General features: G+C 42.7%; 2 protein-coding genes across 4 annotated transcripts; one reads left to right on the top strand and one right to left on the bottom strand.

The window, feature by feature from the left end:
- Positions 1-1,309: 1,309 nt before the first annotated feature.
- LOC141797732 (rhomboid-related protein 4-like) lies at positions 1,310-6,724 on the bottom strand. Of its 3 annotated transcripts, none has more exons than XM_074679384.1 (10): positions 6,601-6,724; positions 6,411-6,471; positions 6,172-6,354; positions 5,589-5,733; positions 5,112-5,406; positions 4,900-5,032; positions 4,388-4,476; positions 3,763-3,819; positions 2,403-2,552; positions 1,310-2,315 (listed from the first exon to the last, which is right to left on the bottom strand). In XM_074679384.1, the coding sequence occupies exons 4-10, from the start codon at positions 5,730-5,732 to the stop codon at positions 2,194-2,196; spliced, it is 990 nt and encodes a 329-aa protein (XP_074535485.1). In that variant the 5' UTR covers position 5,733; positions 6,172-6,354; positions 6,411-6,471; positions 6,601-6,724; the 3' UTR covers positions 1,310-2,193. The 3 variants fall into 3 exon arrangements, with proteins under 3 accessions (XP_074535485.1, XP_074535486.1, XP_074535487.1); XM_074679385.1 differs by having other exon boundaries at positions 6,172-6,326; XM_074679386.1 differs by lacking the exon at positions 6,601-6,724 and having other exon boundaries at positions 6,172-6,326; positions 6,411-6,594.
- A 204-nt stretch (positions 6,725-6,928) lies between these two features.
- On the top strand, positions 6,929-20,272 carry LOC141797731 (flotillin-2). The gene is made up of 11 exons (XM_074679383.1): positions 6,929-7,065; positions 7,868-7,949; positions 9,068-9,158; positions 9,354-9,477; positions 9,956-10,074; positions 11,306-11,419; positions 11,512-11,631; positions 11,936-12,150; positions 13,096-13,279; positions 13,766-13,915; positions 18,473-20,272. Exons 1-11 carry the CDS (start codon positions 7,017-7,019, stop codon positions 18,509-18,511), a joined length of 1,287 nt encoding a protein of 428 aa, XP_074535484.1. The 5' UTR covers positions 6,929-7,016; the 3' UTR covers positions 18,512-20,272.
- Positions 20,273-21,066: the final 794 nt, after the last annotated feature.

Here is a 21,066-nt window from a genome sequence, read left to right as displayed (position 1 = left end):
ACCGGGTCCCGGGGAGCCCAAACTTAAGCCCCCTCCGCGGACTACACCAATTAGCCCGTCCCATTGGAACGCCGCGCCCCTGGTAGGATGACGCCATTTTTAAGAAAAATAGGTTTTTAACATTCCAGAGCCCAGCTCAAAGCCAGCCTCCGGCCTTGCGGACTTTGTTTTAAAACCCATTAGCTGCTCACGGTCAGCACCGGCCCCTGTCATGCTCCTGAACCCCGATTTGAAAGCCGACCACCCTCTAAACCTACCAGGATATCGGATGCCAAGAAACCTAAAACCCACAAGGGTGACATGTAAGGGCAAGTAACAGAACCAAACATGACCGGAGAGTTTAGCCTACAGGCGCCGGCCAGTGCATTGCCTCTGACTCCCCATGTCAACCACCCCAGTCGTTGGACGGGTGTGGGGGGAGTTATCGTGCTACTCTTTTCTACCCTAACCTAACCCTAACCATAACCCTGACCCTAACCCTAACCCTCTCCATAATGTCTGAACTGGATTATTAGGGTTCCTTGGGGGTTTAAGCTCAAGTTTAAGGTCAGGGTTAAGCTAGATATATACAAATAAAAATAATTAAGTAAAGTGCAAGTGTAACTTAATTTAGGAAAAATGGAAAGTTGTTTGAGTTTAGTTTTTTTAGTAGTAAAATTATATAAAAAGAATGTTATATTAGACAGATTTATTGTATTTTACATTGGTCCAGCGCTGGATTGTTGGATTGTTGGACAAAGAACAGCCTGAAGACAATCAAGGGGTTCAGGAACTGGAGGAGACGTCACACAATGTTTGTTCCAGCAAACCTGCAACCTCACTGGACTCCTTAGGAACTGTCTTATATCAACCTGGACACCTTTAAGCAGAGAGCAGGGCCTAATCAGTGAAATCAGCTGGAGGTTTTGGTTGGAAAGAAAACCTGCAGCATCTTGGCCCTCCATGCCATGAGTTTAAGATCCCTGATCTTAACTGTCTAAATACTGCACTTTTACTAGTGCTTGATGTAGTGAATACAACCTTCTTGTCATCTTGGGAGAAAAAAATTTATCTGGGAGCTACCAGGCTTCTCTACGACCTAACACTGTCTGCACTTGAAAAAACATGTTTATAAACAGTGCCAGAGGTTTGTTCACCTTCCTTAGTTACTTGATCTTAGACAAAAGAACAAAGCATCTTCTGTTATTTCAGCATGTACATCAAAGTCAGTTTTGTTTCAGAAACCAGTAAAAAACCACAAGACCTGCATGTTGAAAAAAAAAAATATTTATTTAATTTTGTCTGCATCATAATACATATTGATACTGCAGTTTTAGAAAAAAAAAACAATGCACAAACACAAAACATCACTTGGCATCCATGAGATCACACCTAGGTAAAAACTGTGCCATTGATTTTCTCCATGAGAGTGCAGCAAGCCATCAAATTAATGACATGTAGAGGCAGGATTGTGTTTTCTCACTTGTGACTGGGAATGTGTGAGTGTGTGTGTGTGTGTGTGTAAGCTGCACGTGCTGAGCTCCTCCCCTTTCCAAAGTCACTCACAGACCGTCACAGACGGACGTCTGGCTGGCAGCAGTCTTTAAGCGCGGTCACACCGGCTATTTGAACTCTTCATGCACTCTTCAAAGTCCGTTTTGTTTGACCAGCGAGACCACAAGACTCACTTCTCTTTGGCACCTTTGGAGAGGTGGGCTTCAGCGTGGTACACTTCATAAACGCTCACAAACACTGACATCAATCTGTGTGTGTGTGTGTGTATCCCTCTCTCTCTGTGCGCTAGCAGGATGGCTTTGCTGACCTCATGTGGCCACAGAGGGAACTCTTTGTATAAAATGGCAACAAAAGAAAAAGGATGCCATCATAACAGAGTATCTTGTAAATGTGGGTCACCCTCTGAGTTGGAGCTAGCTTTCTTGGAGCACTGGTTATCTTCTGACCCTGCAGCACCCCACCAGCTGGGCTCCTGGCTGCTCTCCTCCAGGGACAAGAATTAGATTACGGGTCTATTTCTGGAGCACTCAAGTTCCCCAGCAAGAAAACAGTTCTGTTTTTCCTTTGTGATTCAGTGAGATGAAATTAAATTTGAAAAAAAAAAAGATTTGAAAAAGGAAATCCAACAAGATCCAGAAGAAAACAACCCATGTAAAAACTGCTGATATAACAGTCTGAAAATGTCTCCTCACTCTCTCATCACAATCTTCTCCTCCTTTGGTCGGAAACTCCTTCAAACCTCCTTAGTCTGTTGATCCTGAGCTCCTCGAGTCTCCGCTGCTCTTCGCTGGAGAGCTGAAAATCTCTTTGTGTGGATTTTCCTGAGAAATAAAAAAATCAAGCCTGGTTTGTGCTGTTTAGGCTTCACTTCGCTCTTGTACTCTTGCATTTGTTATTCTCACTCTTACCTAGATCATTCAGACTTTTTCTGATCGCCATATCTATTTGCTCCTCTTCTGTCATCCCTGAAATATCAGTTTCTCTGTGAGCTGATGACTGTGGTGAATATGTTCGAGGGTCTGGCTGCTGATGATACTCTCGTCTGGTCCCACTGTAGCCTGAACGCAGATTTAAACACAAGTAGATAGAGATTAAGACACTTTTTATCCTGATGCAATATTTTATTAAATGTTCACCTTTTTACTTATCATGTCCTCACATCAACTTTTGGGAACGTTTACACAAAAAGCTGCTGTAAGCTCACCCTGTCCTGTATTAGTTTTGTGATCAAGCAGATCCACAAAGAGAGAAATGAAGCAATGACTTGGAAATGCATTCAGAGGTATCTCAGATTTGTCTCAATTTAAAGCCTTCTGCGGTTCCACAGTTTCATTTAGCAGATGCTTTTGTCCATAGCCACAAAAAAGACAAACAAGAATGTAAGCAGAAAGAAAAACCTGGGTTAGTAAAACATAGTGCTACCAGTTATTTGGCTGCAGGTGCAACCATCAAGTGCAAGTTTTTTTTTTCACACATGTAGAATAACGTAGTTCAACTTTCACCAACATTCATCCTCACTAATAAGACTTCCTAAGACTTTTCATGGACCAGCACAAACCCTGAGTCATAGAAACTCAGATTCGGATCAACCGCGCCAGTGACCACATTTAGTATTGATAAATTTCAGACTTTGACGGCCCTTCAGTGGAGGTAACATACAGAAACAGTGCAGAACAGAAACTGATTGACTCCTGTTTGAGCTCTAGCGTCCTGAAGCAAACCCGGTCCTACCAGCTCCCTCTGCCCGTCACATCCATCTGTAGAAAACCTCGATTAACAACCAAACCCAGTCAGTCCTACCACATCAACAAACCCCGGCTCCGTACATGCAAGCTCCAGGTAGTGACTACACCAACGCACCCTTCACTGCTGTGAGTGGACAGGATACAGGAAGGTGAGACTGAACAGACTGAAGAAGTCCAGCTCAGTCCAACACCCTGTGGAGGTGGAGGCTGACGGAGAACGATGGCAGAACTGTCATCTCTAACGGACATTTTTAATAGTTAACACTTATATTTGGGTCGGTTATATATTCTTTAATTATTTCACTTTCCTGTACTGCTGCAGTGACTCTGAATTTTTAATTAACTACATTTTATTTTAACCTCTTCTTTTTTTGTACTATTCTACACTGCCCTAAAACTTTAAACCAAGCAAAAACAGCAAAATCTGTAGCAAGAAGTTAGATAGAAGACAGGAGAGGAAGAGCTACAACAAGGGGCTTATCTAGGGCCAAACTTTTATTCATGATGAAAAATTATTTTGTACCTGAAGAGTTGAAGTAAGCGCTCGAGTTTCTCGGATTTTGGTCAGACGACACCAGGTCTGATGGAGAAAAGAAGTGAACATAATTATAATTGGCAGGACTTTAATCATTCAGGCTTATTGCACGTTCCCATTAACATTTTCACCATAACAACTCCCAGAAAAAAATAACATCATGTCCTTCACTCCCAACGCTGAAGACAGGTTTGTGTCTTTGTAAAACTTTCTGGGTTTTTCTGGCCTGCTATCTATCACAAGCACCACATCATTAAGCTCCATGCCAAGCTCTGGGGAAGCTATGTGAGGCATGCAGAAACTGGAATCTAAAGCAGCACAACCTGTTGGTTTTCAAACATAACATCTGTCCAGCTTAGTGCCAGTCTACACATGTGTTAAAGACAGATAATAACAACAAGGAACAGCAAAATCCGGTTCTGTAACAAAGAGTGCTGGTCAAGTGTTCATAAGTGTCCATGTTCATGAAGTGTAAATTAACTAAAAAATAGACTAAAACAGAAAATCATAACTTTACATAAAATGAGGAAACATCAACTGAATTGATCTGACAATAATTTAGAAATAAGAAACATTATACAAACAGACACTTTTAAGACAAACATATTCAGACCTGCACACATCTTCATGACTCCCTCCAGTGGACCCACAGTGTACAGCAAGCCCACAAGAATACCTGAAAGGTGGCCAATCAAAGAGGTCCTGGGGTAGAGCAATGAGAAACACAGATTACACACTGTTATTGTAGTTTTGATTAAACTGACTCAGGGGAAATTATATGACTAAATCATTCATGAATTAAATATAACATTTCATTTGCACACTCACATCTATTTATCCACGTTTAGTTCCTGCTAGGAGGTTGTAATTCATCGTGATACAGACTGGAATTAATACTGACGCCTCTGAATGACCCACAGATGTAAACCAGACACTGTTTAAGTCAAATCAGCAAAGAGATAAAAATACTGCTTTGACCACAGGGGGCACTAAGAAACTGACAGTTCCTCACACAAGCTTTAAAATAAGTGATTGATTGTGTTGCTTCTGAGCAGTTCCTGGTTCAAATCCACAGCTGTGAAGGAACCTTTCTGAAACTAGTTATTAGTTCTGTAAATGTCTCACCCTGGAGCAACCAAGTAGATCAGCACCAGCTCCACCCAGCTAGCAAAGCGGTTGGGTACACGAATGTGCCATATATAGGTTACACCACCTGGGTCGTAATGGTTATTGACCACCTTCAAACCAAACAGGACACCTAAAGACACGTTTTTAGAGATTAGAAACAAAATCTCAGGGATGGATTTGATTAAAAGGATGAAGATGTTAAGTCATACCTGAGAAGCCCACAGCACACTCGTGTGTCAAAAACACAAGTGGATCTTGTGGGTCTTCCATGAGCTGAGTCAGCCACGCCTGCAGCAGCAGGTACACCAACCCTGTTAGCACAGAGAAGACACACAGCAGGTAGAAGAACCAGCCGCCACCCATACGGCACTCCAGCCTGATCCCTTTCCAAACGAAGGATGCCATGTTGAAGTAAAGGTGCCAATCATCAACGTGGTGCAGAGGAGACAGGAGGAGGCGACGCCACTCTCTATGTGTGTAGACTAGTTTAAGGTTTACACAAGCCTATAAAAGATGAAGTAACAATGACTCTGAATGGCTTGTTAGTGCATCTCTAGTGAGAATTTGCATCTTCAGTATGAAAACAAAGTAAATGAATTCAGAAATGCACATATTTGCTATCTTTCTGTATCATCCTTCAAAACTCGGGGTTAGCGGCAGTAGAGATGCTCCTAATAATGAATTACCTTCAGTAAAGGAGCCGCCGGGAACATGTACAAGTACACGTTAAAAGCCAGGACAGCCATGGTGACTGCTGGGATATTGCCAAGTCCCTCCTGGAAAAGCTGAATCCCCAGGAGAAACAGACCCAGCTGGAAACCTCTCTGCATGCTGAGAAACAGATGAAAAAGTCCTGGTTTGACACTTTATCTTCTTATCAGTATTATAAGTGTACGTGCTCCGGCTGGTCGACAGGCTGCCCACATTTTTTCTGTACAATAGTGCTAGTTTAAATTATAAAGTTTGTACTTTTAAGTTTTTCATACATCAATTATACATGACCTTAAGAAAAAGTTAGACTTAGGGGGACAACTTTAATGCCCATTTTATTCTCTAAATGAAAACTGAAAATAACTTCCTGAAAGAAAGAGTGGTGCACCGAGCTTCAACTCATCTTCCTCAATCATTCATGGGTCATTCTTATAAAGCCCCACTAAATAAAACTGTTTGAAAAGAATGAATATTGATAATGAATAAAGGCCTGGCTAGGTACATGGTTAAACAAAGCTTGATATTTACACACTCCAAACGGAGGCTGATCAGTCTTACCTGGTGGTGAAGCTGGCTTTGTGTTGTGCAGAATGACGGGGTGGAGCTGGAAAACTTCCTCAGTGAATCTGAGATGACTCACTGAGGAAAACAAGCAATGAAACCAAAACCTAAAGAGTCCATTAACCTGGTGGATAAACTCCTGGTCCATTAACCTGGTGGATAAACTCCTGGTCCATTAACCTGGTGGATAAACTCCTGATCCATTAACCTGGTGGATAAACTCCTGGTCCATTAACCTGGTGGATAAACTCCTGGACTCCATCAAGACTGTGGGTCAGAGCTGCTGTTTCTCACTGACTGATTAAAAGACAAAGAGAGAAAGAAAGAAAATACAGCAGTTAAAGAGTAGTCATGATCCAGAATCAAATTAAGAATTTATAAATAAATACTAAGTCATAACTTTGTATCTCAAAAGAATATCTTAACTCAGCTTCCGGTGTATGTTCAACAGTAGTTTGAAAGTAATTGTTCCTCGAGCACAAATAAGTAACACGTGACTGTAGGTCACCCTCTGAGTAATGACACCATAGACTGTATGTATGAATGAGACAGCTAGCCGTAGCTAGCACTTTACATGCTAAAGCTAGCTTTTGCTTCGACCCTCTTCCGCGCATAGCTTCCGCCTGGCTCGTGGCCGCCTTCTGGTGCTGACAGGAGTGACGTCACTGCCAGTCAGCGCGGTGTCGTTAGGTGGAGCGGGGGCCGTTGTGTTATTGCTGCCGTGGATCAGGACGTGAACACTGCTCCACACCATCCTAGCTCGGATTAAATAACGGAAAAGACGACGATAGCCACACAAGGCCTCACGGGTTTGATCTGTTCAGTCGCTGTCTGGAGTCAGGATGGGGAGTTGCTTGACTGTCGGGCCAAACGAAGCTCTTGTGGTCTCCGGTAGGTCGTCTTCTCCATGAGCTAATGAGATCCGCTACTTTCAGTCTGTTAATGGCAGTTTAACATTCGCTAACTGCTCGACGGACTAGTTAATTTCACACGTATCGATAGAGTCGTAGAATAACGCCACGTATCACCGATCAACACGAGAAGCTAATGAAAACCTGAAACCTGAACGGAAATCCAGACTGATGCTGAACCCGTTAGCACGGGTAGCAAACGGCTGTGGATCAGGGTATTTAAAGTTTAAAGCGCATTTCTGTGCTGAGGTATTTAAAGAAAATCTGATATGAGACATTAAAGTGTTTAATCGTATAGTTTAATAATATTTCTTTCATTGTGGATCAGCCTGTCCCCTTTTAGGCCCTGTGTGACATTAATCTGAAGGGGCGGGTCTGCTCATCATCCAGTAACTCACTGTAATGAAGCTGTAAATAATAAACTGTGCTGTGAACGCAGAAATCAATCATTTCAGTAAAGAGAGGAAGGAGGAAGCTCTTTGTTACACGATGTTAAAACACAGAGAAAAACGTGGATCTTATGAGATGTGAGGCACACAGAGGCAGATTCATTAAAAAGGAGAATAACAGGGAATAATCAAACCCAACCCAGGCTACAATCACTCAGCTGTGAGCTGCTGTGGTTGATCCCATTTAAAGCCACCAGGCTGGTTCGTCTTGTAAAGGATGAATTGCCTGCAGAAATCTGAGGCAATGTGAAATAGGAAGTAGGATTGAGCTTGTATCACATGATCTCATTTTTTAAAATAAGAAGTGATTTTAAACGTTGTCTTTTCCTTCAGGTGGCTGCTGTGGCTCAGATACAAAGACATACGCCGTTGGAGGCTGGGCCTGGGCTTGGTGTCTCATCTCGGACAGCCAAAGGTGACCAAATAGTTTGGGCTGCGGGGTCTTCTGAAAATATCTTAGAATGAAGATTAGGTAACCTCCGGACGTTTATTGTGCTATGAAGCCTGACTCACCACAGATATGTGAATTAAACTGATGAAACCACACATTTAGATAAAATGATGATGGTTTAAAAAAAATAAAAAAAAAACAGCCAAAAGAGTTATATCTGTTTTAAGATTTTTCACAAAGAAGTCAGTGTTGTGATAAATTTAGCTAAGAGTGTGACAGATGGTGTGAGGTGTGAGGCTCTCGTAAACTTTCTGTGCATGTTTCAGGTTAATCTTTAGCAGCAGGTGTTGTTGGCCAGTTAAAAGCTGATCACAGATCATTTTCCCCCACAGCCCGTTCCTCAGTGTCTCTGCGGGTCATGTCTTAGATTGTGACATTTTCCACGGTCTCATTTCCTGAGATGTGCTCAGTTTTACAGTCCAGAATTTGAAGTGTGAGTGGATACAGCGTTAAAGTGCTGCCATGTCAGATTTCTCCCCTCATTTGGTGCAGACTGCAGCAGATCAGTGTCCAGGAAATAAAGGACTCGTCAGTGGGTCAAAGGGCTCCACAAACACACCTCCCCTGTGCTTGGTTTGTAAAGGTGTGCATTATGACATTTTACAACACAAACAAGCTGCAAATTCTGCACAGTCTTGGGACAGGTGTGTGAGGGTAAGTGAGTAAACAGGTGTGGACTGGTCTCTCAGGTCACATGACACAAACGTCAACATTCACACCTGCTGGTTCTCTGAAGTCTTCCAGCTGCATTCTCCCATTAGTGCACCTAAACGTTACTTTGGTTATTTACATTTTGAAGAAAGATTCTGGGTCAAGATGGACCATTTGCATTCTCCCATTCCACTCACCTGTGTGATTTCACCTGTTTGCATTAACCATGGTGGTGTTTTTTTATGTTTATTTGAGCAGACTTCCCTTGGTTGGTAACACATTACTGTGACCAACAGTAGATCTTAAAATAATTTTCTTTTTGTCTTAAAAAAGCCAAACTGCTGAATCCCCTAACCCTAACCCTAACCCTGTATCAAAAAGCTGGGTTCTTGATTTGATATGTTTCTGTCTGTGGTCTTTTTTCTCTGTAGGATAAGTTTAGAGATCATGACTCTGCAGCCGCGATGTGAAGACGTGGAGACGGCTGAGGGGGTTGCCATCACTGTCACAGGTGTGGCTCAGGTGAGACATCGCCCACTGAATTTCTCTCAGGTCTTTGATTTAAATTTATCAGACTACAGAAACTATCGCTCGACTCCAGGTTTGATCATTTGGAATCTTCCTGAAATCTTTATTTTCAGGTTGTGTTGTAAACATTTGACCCAAACTAAAGCGCTGCACAGCCTGAAACCTGAACTCTCTGTGTGTCTGCTTCAGGTGAAAGTCATGACGGAGCAGGATTTGCTGGCTGTGGCTTGTGAACAGTTCTTGGGTAAATCTGTCATGGAAATCAAAGCTGTGGTGCTGCAGACTTTGGAAGGACACCTGCGCTCTATTCTAGGTATGGAAATGGATTTCTTTACAGCAGTATGTGTGTCAGAATAAGGATGATTCATTAATTTCCTTATTTTACAAAGTGAAACTAATTGAATAGTGATGATGTTGTCTTAAATTGTCATCCACAGGTCTACAGTTTCATTTAGCAGACGCTTTTGTCCAAAGCTTTTTTCTTTTTGATAATGGAGGATAATCTAGCCATCTATTGTTAAGGTTTAAAAAACCAGGGACTAAAATCTGTAGCACTTTTAAAGGCAAATAACTTCACTACAGAGTTATTTTTGTGAAAGGTGAAGATAATTTTTCCAAAAATTAATTCTCTTTTTAACAACCATATGATTTTATTTCAGACAGAGGTGGAGAATCTTTCAGGCTCACTGTTAGCTAAAAAACGCTTCATGAATCAAACTTGCTGACTAACTCTGAAGTCCAGGCAGTTTGATGTGTACTGTGATGTGTGTAACGTGGTGTAACTCGTGCAGGTACCTTGACCGTAGAGCAGATCTATCAGGACAGGGACCAGTTTGCTAAACTGGTGAGGGAGGTAGCAGCTCCAGACGTGGGCAGGATGGGCATCGAGATTCTCAGCTTCACCATCAAGGTGAGTGAAAGACGCTGTTGGAGGCTGCAGCTACAACATCAGGTGCTCTCTCCTCGCTGTCTAATGTCAAAGTTGTCAGGATTTTCCACATGACAATAACAAGAATGGATGTTTATACGGTAGACAGACGCTCAGACAGAGAGCAGACTCTTTACATTGGTTAAAACATATCTGAGAAATAGGAAGAAAGACTGATTAAGATTCAGATAAGGGTTCAGTTTAGCAACCAAAACAAAAACACAGGCTTAAGATGTGAACATTACAGACACAGAGAAGACGGTGGTTATCCTTTGCTGGTTCTGAAGTCTGAAATCAGACATGCTGTACTCACGTCTGTGTTTGGTCTCAGCTGTCCTGGCTGTGTTTACACATCAGAAACGGCAGCATGGTAACATATTATTAACTTATTTTAGGATCATCCCATGTGTCGAGACGCCCATTAGCTTTACAGACGCTACAATCTGTCTCAGCAGAGAAACGTGTGCCTCCTGTCTCTGTGACACTGGTGTCAGATTCCTCAGCTCACACTCCTGTATGAAGTGAAAGTGTCTCAGTGGAGCTGATGAGATTCTTTCTGTGTGTGTGTGTGTGTGTGTGTGTGTGTGTGTGTGTGTGTGTGTGTGTGTGTGTGTGTGTGTGTGTGTGTGTGTGTGTGTGTGTGTGTGTGTGCTCTGTTAGTCCACACGTTTGTTTCAGCTCAAAGTGCATCACTGTGGCAGCGAGCGCTCTGCTGCATCCGCTTCCTAATTGATGTATGATCTGCTCTTAAGAGCCAGCTGAAGAGGAACAGTGTGTGTGTGTGTGTGTGTGTGTGTGTGTGTGTGTGTGTGTGTGTGTGTGTGTGTGTGTGTGTGTGTGTGTGTGTGTGTTTACTCTCTGAGCTGTCTGTAGAGTCAAACAGTCGTTGGATCTGTTTGAAGCTTTGGGAGCTGCTCTCTCTTGGCTCTGATCAGTGTCTATCAGGACGGGCGGTGTGTGGAGTTAACGCGTGTTGGTTGTGACTAATTGAAGTGTGGTGCAGACCGAGCGGCTGATCGGAGCACTTCTCTGGAAAACCAGGGTCCATTTCTATCACATCACTTAGTCCAGGCTGCCGCGGTTACTGTGAGTCCACGATGAGTTTGCTTTCAGGGGAAAGCTTCGGACTCTTCTTCTGTTTGCTGATCCAAAGCAGCTGGACTCGGTGGCCTCTGAGTTCACCTTAAGTTCACCTGTGGCTCTGTGCTTCCAGGACGTGTATGATAAACTGGACTACCTGAGCTCCCTGGGAAAGACCCAGACTGCAGCTGTCCAGAGGGATGCTGACATTGGTGTTGCTGAGGCAGAAAGGGATGCTGGGATACGGGTAAGGAGAACATGGCAGGTGGAAGAGTCATATGCATCTTGGCTGGCAAGGAAACCAGCTCAACACAGATTGTCTTCATGACTGTCTTCTAGGAGGCAGAGTGTAAGAAGGAGATGATGGACGTCAAATTCCTGGCTGACACCAAGATGGCCGACTCCAAGAGGGAGCTGGAGCTGCAGAAAGCAGCTTTCAACCAGGAGGTCAACACCAAGGTACACAGCTTTGTTTCATCGTCACAGTTATCACTATTGACTGTTCAAAGCCAGGCCTGCTGGGACAGATTCATTCATTCATGAAAACACAGGACGTGTGAATCCATGAACTCTGAACACTTTACTCAAAGAAAAAAAAAACAGCTCACAGGAAATTACAACAAGATTCAGACACTTTGTATCTCAGAGCTGCGTATGCGAGGAAAAGGGCTGTGCTATTTTTTACAAAGTGTGTGTAACCTCAGGTGAATGGGCTATAGAAAAGTAACTGTGTGTGTGTGTGTGTGTGTGTGTGTGTCTTCAGAAAGCTGAGGCCCAGCTGGCCTACGAGCTGCAGGCAGCCAAAGAGCAGCAGAAGATTCGTCTGGAGGAAATCGAGATCCAAGTGGTTCAGAGGAAGAAAGAGATCACGATTGGAGAAAAGGAGATCGACCGCACAGACAAGGAGCTCATCGCCACCATCAAGAGGCCCGCTGAGGCCGAGGCCTACAAGATGCAGCAGCTGGCCGAGGGACAGAAGTAAGTGAGAGCACAGAGGAGCCACGCCACCAGTTTCATGATCCTCCTCCACCAGTAACACCAGTAACACCAGTTATTCACCAGTTATTCACCAGTTGTTCACCAGTTATTCACCAGTTATTCACCAGTAACACCAGTTATTCACCAGTAACACCAGTTATTCACCAGTTATTCACCAGTAACACCAGTTATTCACCAGTTATTCACCAGTAACACCAGTTATTCACCAGTAACACCAGTTATTCACCAGTAACACCAGTTATTCACCAGTAACACCAGTTATTCACCAGTAACACCAGTTATTCACCAGTAACACCAGTTATTCACCAGTTATTCACCAGTTATTCACCAGTAACACCAGTTATTCACCAGTTATTCACCAGTAACACCAGTTATTCACCAGTTATTCACCAGTAACACCAGTTATTCACCAGTAACACCAGTTATTCACCAGTAACACCAGTTATTCACCAGTTATTCACCAGTTATTCACCAGTTATTCACCAGTAACACCAGTTATTCACCAGTTATTCACCAGTTATTCACCAGTAACACCAGTTATTCACCAGTTGTTCATAGAGGAACCCCCTTCTCTCTGCCGTTTGACACAGAGCAGTCTGTGGTTTGCATTAAAGATGCATCAGTAAACTAAGTGAGGGAATTGTCTGACACTTTTGGGGGCAACAACCCAGATGTGGAAGGAAACGACCAGGAAAGGGTTGTTTCTGATGTGCCCTGTGATCCTGACAGCAGAGGAAAGCAGGAGCAGGTGGAGGAGGTGAAGGAGGAGGAGGAGGAGGAGAATCTGGTTGTTGAAATAGATTTGAGTGTTTCAGATCCCAAACATGCAGAAGTCTGTTTATTTCTGGTGGTTCTGTCAGAGGACGGTGGTGTCTGGGTGCTCCCAGAGAGGAAGACTAACTCTGAATGTTGTCTCTCCGTCAGGATGAAGACGGTGCTGATCGCCCAGGCTGAGGCAGAGAAGATCAAGAAGGTCGGTGAGGCCGAGGCTTCGTCCATCGAAGCCGTGGGAAAGGCAGAGGCTGAAAAGATGAGGCTGAAGGCCGAGGCCTATCAGCAGTACGGAGAGGCGGCTAAAACCGCCCTGGTCCTGGAGGCCCTGCCTAAGGTAAACCACGGAGAAGAGCTGACCTCCTCAGCTGACCTCCTCAGCTGTCCTGCTGCTCCTTCAGAGCTCCTCGGTTTGCTTGTGCCGCTTTGGAAAGAACAAAATCATTTTATTCATGTTTTCTTATCAACTTGGCTGCAGTCACGATAAAGTGAACTTGACATGGCACACAGCCTGGTACAGTCATACAAAGCTTTTGTTGTGGCACTACTGTTTGTAACTTTCAACATGAACTCTGTGGATTTAGGAACTGAGCCCTTTGACCACTTAAACCTCAGACACAAAACTGAAAGCTTTTTCCCTCTGATGGATTGACAGAAAATGTGTCTGAAGTGATGGAGAATAACAGTTCTCGGCCTTACGCCCTGGTCATTAGTCAGTGAATCATGAGTCATGAGACTGTGACTCGTTATCACATGATTAACCACAACCTTATGATTTCATTATTTCCTGCCCTCACTTAACACTTTCACCCTTTTCACGTAGATTGCTTCCAAAGTGGCCGCACCGTTAGCTCGGACCAACGAGATCGTCATCCTCAGCGGGGAGGGCAGCCGCGTGACGGGGGAGGTGAACCGCCTCCTGGCTGAGCTTCCTGTGTCGGTCAACGCGCTCACTGGAGTGGATTTGTCAAAGGTGAGCATCTGTAGCTGTATGAATGTAGAAACGTGTGTGTGTTTAGTGAATGGGTTTTACATGGATTGACTTTAATAAGACATTTCTGTTTGATAGAGTCCAACAACGACTCTGAGACGCTTCATGCTTCACAGTTCAACATTTTCATTTAGCAGACGCCTTAGCTGTTGTCTTTCTGCTTACTTCCTTTTATCACACTGTTAACTTGGGTTGTTTGTTTTATAACAGAAAACACAAACATGAGTTGGTTGTAACTGCAATTTGAGCTGGGCCTTTTTGCCTTGAAAGATGCAGATTGTGAGATACCCTCAAACACATCATCATTCATTTTCACAGACTTCAGAAAAGTCCTCCCAACATATCACAGCTGCAGGCTGAGACGGAGACAGTACGACTGCAACACTGAGCTCCAAATGTAATCTGAATAAAAAGTAGTTATAAGTGACCGTCCTTGGTAAAAACGTGATTTTATGGCGTTCTAATCATGAAGCCAAATTAAAAAGAGAATAATTAAATACCATTTTAATCTGGATGAAGGATAACCCTGATTATAAGATGACCCCTCTGTTTTACAGACCACTCTTCTGAGAAAGACTCTGATAAACTACATTTACTTAGTTTGAAGAAAATTTTTTTAATGAATCTCAGAAAATCGTTGAATAATAATCAGAGACTGTTTTATTTTTGGCTCTGAATCCAGATCTGTGTTTCAGATGTAATTATTACCACAGCTCTGGTGATGGGCATGCCTCCTTAAAGTCTTTCTGTGAACCCACGGCCCCTCCTGTCAGTCTCTCTGAAACAGTCTCTGAAACAGTCTGTGAAACAGTCTGAAACAGTCTCTGAAACAGTCTCTCTGAAACAGTCTCTGAAACAGTCTGAAACAGTCTCTGAAACAGTCTGAAACAGTCTGAAACAGTCTGAAACAGTCTGAAACAGTCTCTGAAACAGTCTCTGAAACAGTCTGAAACAGTCTGAAACAGTCTGAAACAGTCTGAAACAGTCTCTGAAACAGTCTGAAACAGTCTCTGAAACAGTCTGAAACAGTCTCTCTGAAACAGTCTGAAACAGTCTGAAACAGTCTCTGAAACAGTCTGAAACAGTCTCTCTGAAACAGTCTGAAACAGTCTGAAACAGTCTGAAACAGTCTCTGAAACAGTCTCTGAAACAGTCTGAAACTGTCTGAAACAGTCTCTGAAACAGTCTGAAACAGTCTCTGAAACAGTCTCTGAAACAGTCTCTCTGAAACAGTCTCTCTGAAACAGTCTGAAACAGTCTCTGAAACAGTCTCTCTGAAACAGTCTCTCTGAAACAGTCTCTGAAACAGTCTGAAACAGTCTCTCTGAAACAGTCTCTGAAACAGTCTCTGAAACAGTCTCTGAAACAGTCTCTGAAACAGTCTGAAACAGTCTCTGAAACAGTCTCTGAAACAGTCTCTCTGAAACAGTCTCTCTGAAACAGTCTCTGAAACAGTCTGAAACAGTCTGAAACAGTCTGAAACAGTCTCTGAAACAGTCTCTCTGAAACAGTCTGAAACAGTCTCTCTGAAACAGTCTGAAACTGTCTCTGATCAGTCTGTGAAACAGTCTCTGAAACAGTCTCTGAAACAGTCTGAAACAGTCTCTGAAACAGTCTCTGAAACAGTCTCTGAAACAGTCTGAAACAGTCTCTGAAACAGTCTCTGAAACAGTCTGTGAAACAGTCTCTGAAACAGTCTCTGAAACAGTTTCTGAAACAGTCTGAAACAGTCTCTGAAACAGTCTCTGAAACAGTCTCTGAAACAGTCTGAAACAGTCTCTGAAACAGTCTCTGAAACAGTCTGTGAAACAGTCTCTGAAACAGTCTCTGAAACAGTCTGAAACAGTCTCTGAAACAGTCTCTGAAACAGTCTCTCTGAAACAGTCTGTGAAACAGTCTCTGAAACAGTCTCTGAAACAGTCTCTGAAACAGTCTCTGAAACAGTCTCTTAAACAGTCTCTCTGAAACAGTCTCTCTGAAACAGTCTCTGAAACAGTCTGAAACAGTCTGAAACAGTCTCTGAAACAGTCTCTGAAACAGTCTGAAACAGTCTGAAACTGTCTGAAACAGTCTCTGAAATAGTCTCTGAAACAGTCTGAAACAGTCTGAAACTGTCTGAAACAGTCTCTGAAACAGTCTGAAACTGTCTCTCTGAAACAGTCTCTCTGAAACAGTCTCTGAAACAGTCTGAAACAGTCTCTGAAACAGTCTGAAACAGTTTGAAACAGTCTCTGAAACAGTCTCTCTGAAACAGTCTGAAACAGTCTCTGAAACAGTCTCTCTGAAACAGTCTGAAACAGTCTCTCTGAAACAGTCTGAAACTGTCTCTGATCAGTCTGTGAAACAGTCTCTGAAACAGTCTGAAACAGTCTCTGAAACAGTCTCTGAAACAGTCTCTGAAACAGTCTCTGAAACAGTCTCTGAAACAGTCTGTGAAACAGTCTCTGAAACAGTCTGTGAAACAGTCTCTGAAACAGTCTCTGAAACAGTCTCTGAAACAGTCTCTGAAACAGTCTCTGAAACAGTCTCTCTGAAACAGTCTCTCTGAAACAGTCTCTGAAACAGTCTCTCTGAAACAGTCTCTGAAACAGTCTCTCTGAAACAGTCTCTGAAACAGTCTGAAACAGTCTGAAACAGTCTCTGAAACAGTCTCTTAAACAGTCTCTGAAACAGTCTGAAACAGTCTGAAACTGTCTGAAACAGTCTCTGAAACAGTCTCTGAAACAGTCTGAAACAGTCTGAAACTGTCTGAAACAGTCTCTGAAACAGTCTGAAACAGTCTGAAACAGTCTCTGAAACAGTCTGTGAAACAGTCTCTGAAACAGTCTCTGAAACAGTCTCTGAAACAGTCTCTGAAACAGTCTCTGAAACAGTCTCTCTGAAACAGTCTCTCTGAAACAGTCTCTGAAACAGTCTCTCTGAAACAGTCTCTGAAACAGTCTCTCTGAAACAGTCTCTGAAACAGTCTGAAACAGTCTGAAACAGTCTCTGAAACAGTCTCTTAAACAGTCTCTGAAACAGTCTGAAACAGTCTGAAACTGTCTGAAACAGTCTCTGAAACAGTCTCTGAAACAGTCTGAAACAGTCTGAAACTGTCTGAAACAGTCTCTGAAACAGTCTGAAACTGTCTCTCTGAAACAGTCTCTCTGAAACAGTCTCTGAAACAGTCTGAAACAGTCTGAAACTGTCTGAAACAGTCTGAAACAGTCTCTGAAACAGTCTGAAACAGTCTCTGAAACAGTCTGAAACAGTCTGAAACAGTCTCTGAAACAGTCTCTGAAACTGTCTCTGAAACAGTCTGAAACAGTCTCTGAAACAGTCTCTGAAACAGTCTCTGAAACAGTCTGAAACTGTCTCTCTGAAACAGTCTCTCTGAAACAGTCTCTGAAACGGTCTGAAACAGTCTGAAACAGTCTGAAACAGTCTGAAACAGTCTCTGAAACAGTCTCTGAAACTGTCTCTGAAACAGTCTCTGAAACGGTGAATCTGTGTTGTTTAGCTTCCTGACAGTGGGTTAGCGTCTCTGCTGCATTGACCATCATTAGTTAAATTTAGCATCATAGCTCTGCGTCAGTCGTCCGTTAAATGGCCCATCTTTTGGCCCCGTGTCTCATCTCGTGTCCAAAGCTCCTGTCTCTGTGTCTCTGCTGTGATTGGCTGATCACTGCAGCCAGGGTAACTGGAAAAACAAAAGCTGGCGCCCTCTGCTGTTGTGGTCTGGTAGCATCCCTCAGACAACTGTCAGGGTGTGTCGATGCTTAGACCCAGATTATAAGACTATCCCCTTTTTCACTTCGTGTTCAACAAAAAACGTTTTTATCTTCCAGTCAATGCAGTGATGTTCCAACTGATACTTTTAGTTGATGATAAATGTTTTTCTGTCAGAAACACTGCGCTCATGAAATCCTTTCAACCCATTGGATTAACCATTCTGTAACCATTTCATGTAGCAGGAAAAGTCAGACCAAAAGACCGCTTTAGGGTGATACCTGGGGATCACGGTACCGTCAGGACATGTTTTTGTCTCAGGCAATAACTGGTGCAGCCTGTTCTCAGTGACCGTGACTCTTTAACCAAAAGCTAAAAAGTTCAAACAGTTCCTGAAAGAAGAGAAGTTGAGCTTTTCAAAGTCCACAAGAAGAAAAAGAGGGTCCAGATGGGCTGTGTGATAATGGGATGATAAAGCATCTATCTGCAGAGAAACTTCAGTCTTTGTTCAGAGTATTATTCGTGTATTTAGCATTTTGTTTCAAATCAGAACCTTGAAAAAGTTTCATCGTTTAGGGAACAGTCAGGACTTCAGAACAGGTTAAAGTCCATGAAGGCGCCCCAGGTCACTGGAGGCTGGTTCATGCTGCTTTGTTGAAGACTTTTATAATCTGAGTCAAAGAAGGTTTTTTACTGACTTTCACCTTTCTCTTATTTCAGTTTGAAACACCTGTGGATCAGCTTTGCATGATCCTTTTCTAACTCTGCCACGTGCATATGAAAGCCTCCTCCTGAAACAAACAATAACCTGATCCGTCCTCTCTCTCACAGATCCCCCTGCTGCAGAAGATGACCAGTGCTCAAGCCTGAGAAGCAGCGACTCCACATGACTTCAGTATCTGTTGTATGCACTCTGATAGACTGCCTTTATTACACTTGAAGACTTTTGTTGTTTTATACGTATATACTGTATACCAAGTGAAATCTGGAAAACCTCTGGTGCCTTACTTTATACAGGACCAGAATATCTGCATGCACTGCTGCTCATTCAAAGATTTTTTAGTAAGTTTTAATGTGTAGATATTTTATGTTTTGTGTTTTTTTTAATTATTATTTATTAATGACTTGTTCAATTGGCTCTCTTGTGTGAAACATCATTGAATGTGAGCTCGATCAGAGAGGAACCTGCTGACTATTCTTTGGTGCTCACACATCAGAGCCGTGCTTTCTCAAACAACAAGGCCTCTCTGTTGTTGATTTACATACCTCTGTCTCTACTGAATGACACGTCTTCATTCCCTCCAGAATTTGAATCTTTTAACTGTAAATGTGAAGCTTTAGTTGTTCTGTATGTGTAATTTAACGGTTTTTGTTTCCAGGTTGATTTATGTCTCAGTGATTGTTTTTTACGATGTAACAGGTGCTTACAATCTTTATCAGAAGCCCTTTCATTCTTCAAAGTTGGTCTGTTCCCCTGCACCATGTTTATTTCTCCACAAACTGTGGACTGCAGGCGTGATCGGTGCAGGAATTAAACATACCCTGGAGAGAAAACCGGAGGCAGCGTCACATCTTTCATTGATAGGGTTAGATTTTAATTTGGTCCTTTATCAAGTGTGACTTTTCATTTAAAATGCAGATAATCTGTACTAAGATTTGAAAAATGAAATTGAAGAGAAGAAAAGTTAGATAACGTGGCGGAAAAAGAAAAACATAGTTGGAGTAGATGTTTGTTCATATCGTGGGAAAGTTCCATGTGAAAGGCCAAACCGTGATGCCAAATAGAGTAGATGATCTTTTTATTTTTACTGTATCTAAAGGATTTACTGCATAGTTTACCTGATGTTTGGTTTCATACTACTGATATCTTTAGATGCTAAGCCATGTTTGACGGGTCGTGTCAACAAATCAGACTTTTACACTTTTCAGAAACACACAATTCAATGTTTGTACATGTTCTTTGTTGAGTTATAAACTGTGACATCAAAAACTGAAGGATATTTAACCAGAGCTCTGTCACCTCTCCAGGAAACATCCGTCTGTTTGAACTGTTTGTAAATGTCGGTGCGCTCTGTCGCTTTGCTCTCGTACATCTGAAGCTACGCTGCAGTGCAGCTGTACAACCATCCACTCCACCGCTGTCTGTCAGAGGTGTTAGAGAGGAGGCAGAGGGGGGACAGCAGGTACCACTGATTATTCAACACAACCAGTCGACCCCTCCTGTCACTCAAGTGACGTAGTTTGGACCTCATTTCCAAACCAGGCGACATCAGAGGAGTGTTTGGTTCATGGATGGAGAAACAGCTGATACGAGCATGCCATCGCTGACTTCCACATGACTGTTATTGTTGTTGTAAACTTAGATGATCCTTATTTCTGTCCTTCTTTGCTGATTCTGTGACTTGATGAATACTGTGACCATTGTTCATTAGTTAAGCTTCAAGTGTGTCTGATGTAAATACGACACGTTTTCTGTTGAAGTCATTTACAACATGTACACTGTGTGACTCGAGCAACCATGACTTCCTGTATGCTCTTGCTGCATGTCATCCGTCTGTACACAGAGAAACCGTTCACTCTGAGCTTAATGTCATTCTAATAAATCTTAAAATCCATCAGTTTCACAGACTGTGGGTTCACATCTTTCCTCCACTGATCTCATCACTTCAAGACTACAACACTTCTTTTCTTCTTCATTTCATCCAAAAGCAGAAACAGACACTTCCTGCGCCTGTTTGTGCCTCACGCCATGGTGGGAAAACAGAGTGAGCACCTCACCTTAAAGCTCCAAGCAGTTTAACCAACTATTGATATCAATCTCTACATTTATTAAACGTCTGCAGTGGGGTTAGGTGTCAGAGAAGATCATTAAAAGCATACTGGAAAAACAGTTTTACTTTTCCCACAGTCAAGAGTCATCTGAAGCAGAAAAATGAGACTTTTTGTTTGACAACACCACCTCAGATCAGCAAAGATGGAGGACGTACCAGAACGGTCTCAAACAAAAAGTTTTTCATGGTAGCTCTAAGACAAAATCAGATTAACTCTTAAACCAGGAAAACACGGCTGATAAAACCACAATAAAATAACAGTGACATAAATGTTTTTATATAAAACCTTTATAAAAATGTATGGCTGCTTGGATTGACGGTCGATTATTAGTTAGTTAGTATGACGATTCACAGCCTTTGCTCAATGGTTTGGTGATGCAACCTTAGCAGCAGTTACCTCTCCTTGGGCAGTTCGGTCCATCCAGGATGTGTCTGTGCATGATGCTGGATTTACCTGCCCCTCAGTCCTGATCCTGACTGGTCCTCCTGTTCCTGCTGCTGAAAAACATCCCCACAGCATGATGCTGGATTTACCTGCCCCTCAGTCCTGATCCTGACTGGTCCTCCTGTGTCTGCTGCTGAAAAACATCCCCA

This window comes from Halichoeres trimaculatus, unplaced genomic scaffold, assembly GCF_033239565.1.
Source record: "Halichoeres trimaculatus isolate MK-OKI-2021-1 unplaced genomic scaffold, fHalTri1.1 fHalTri1_scaffold_9, whole genome shotgun sequence".
NCBI lineage: Eukaryota > Metazoa > Chordata > Actinopteri > Labriformes > Labridae > Halichoeres > Halichoeres trimaculatus.
This window is presented reverse-complemented; position numbering and strand designations above follow the sequence as displayed.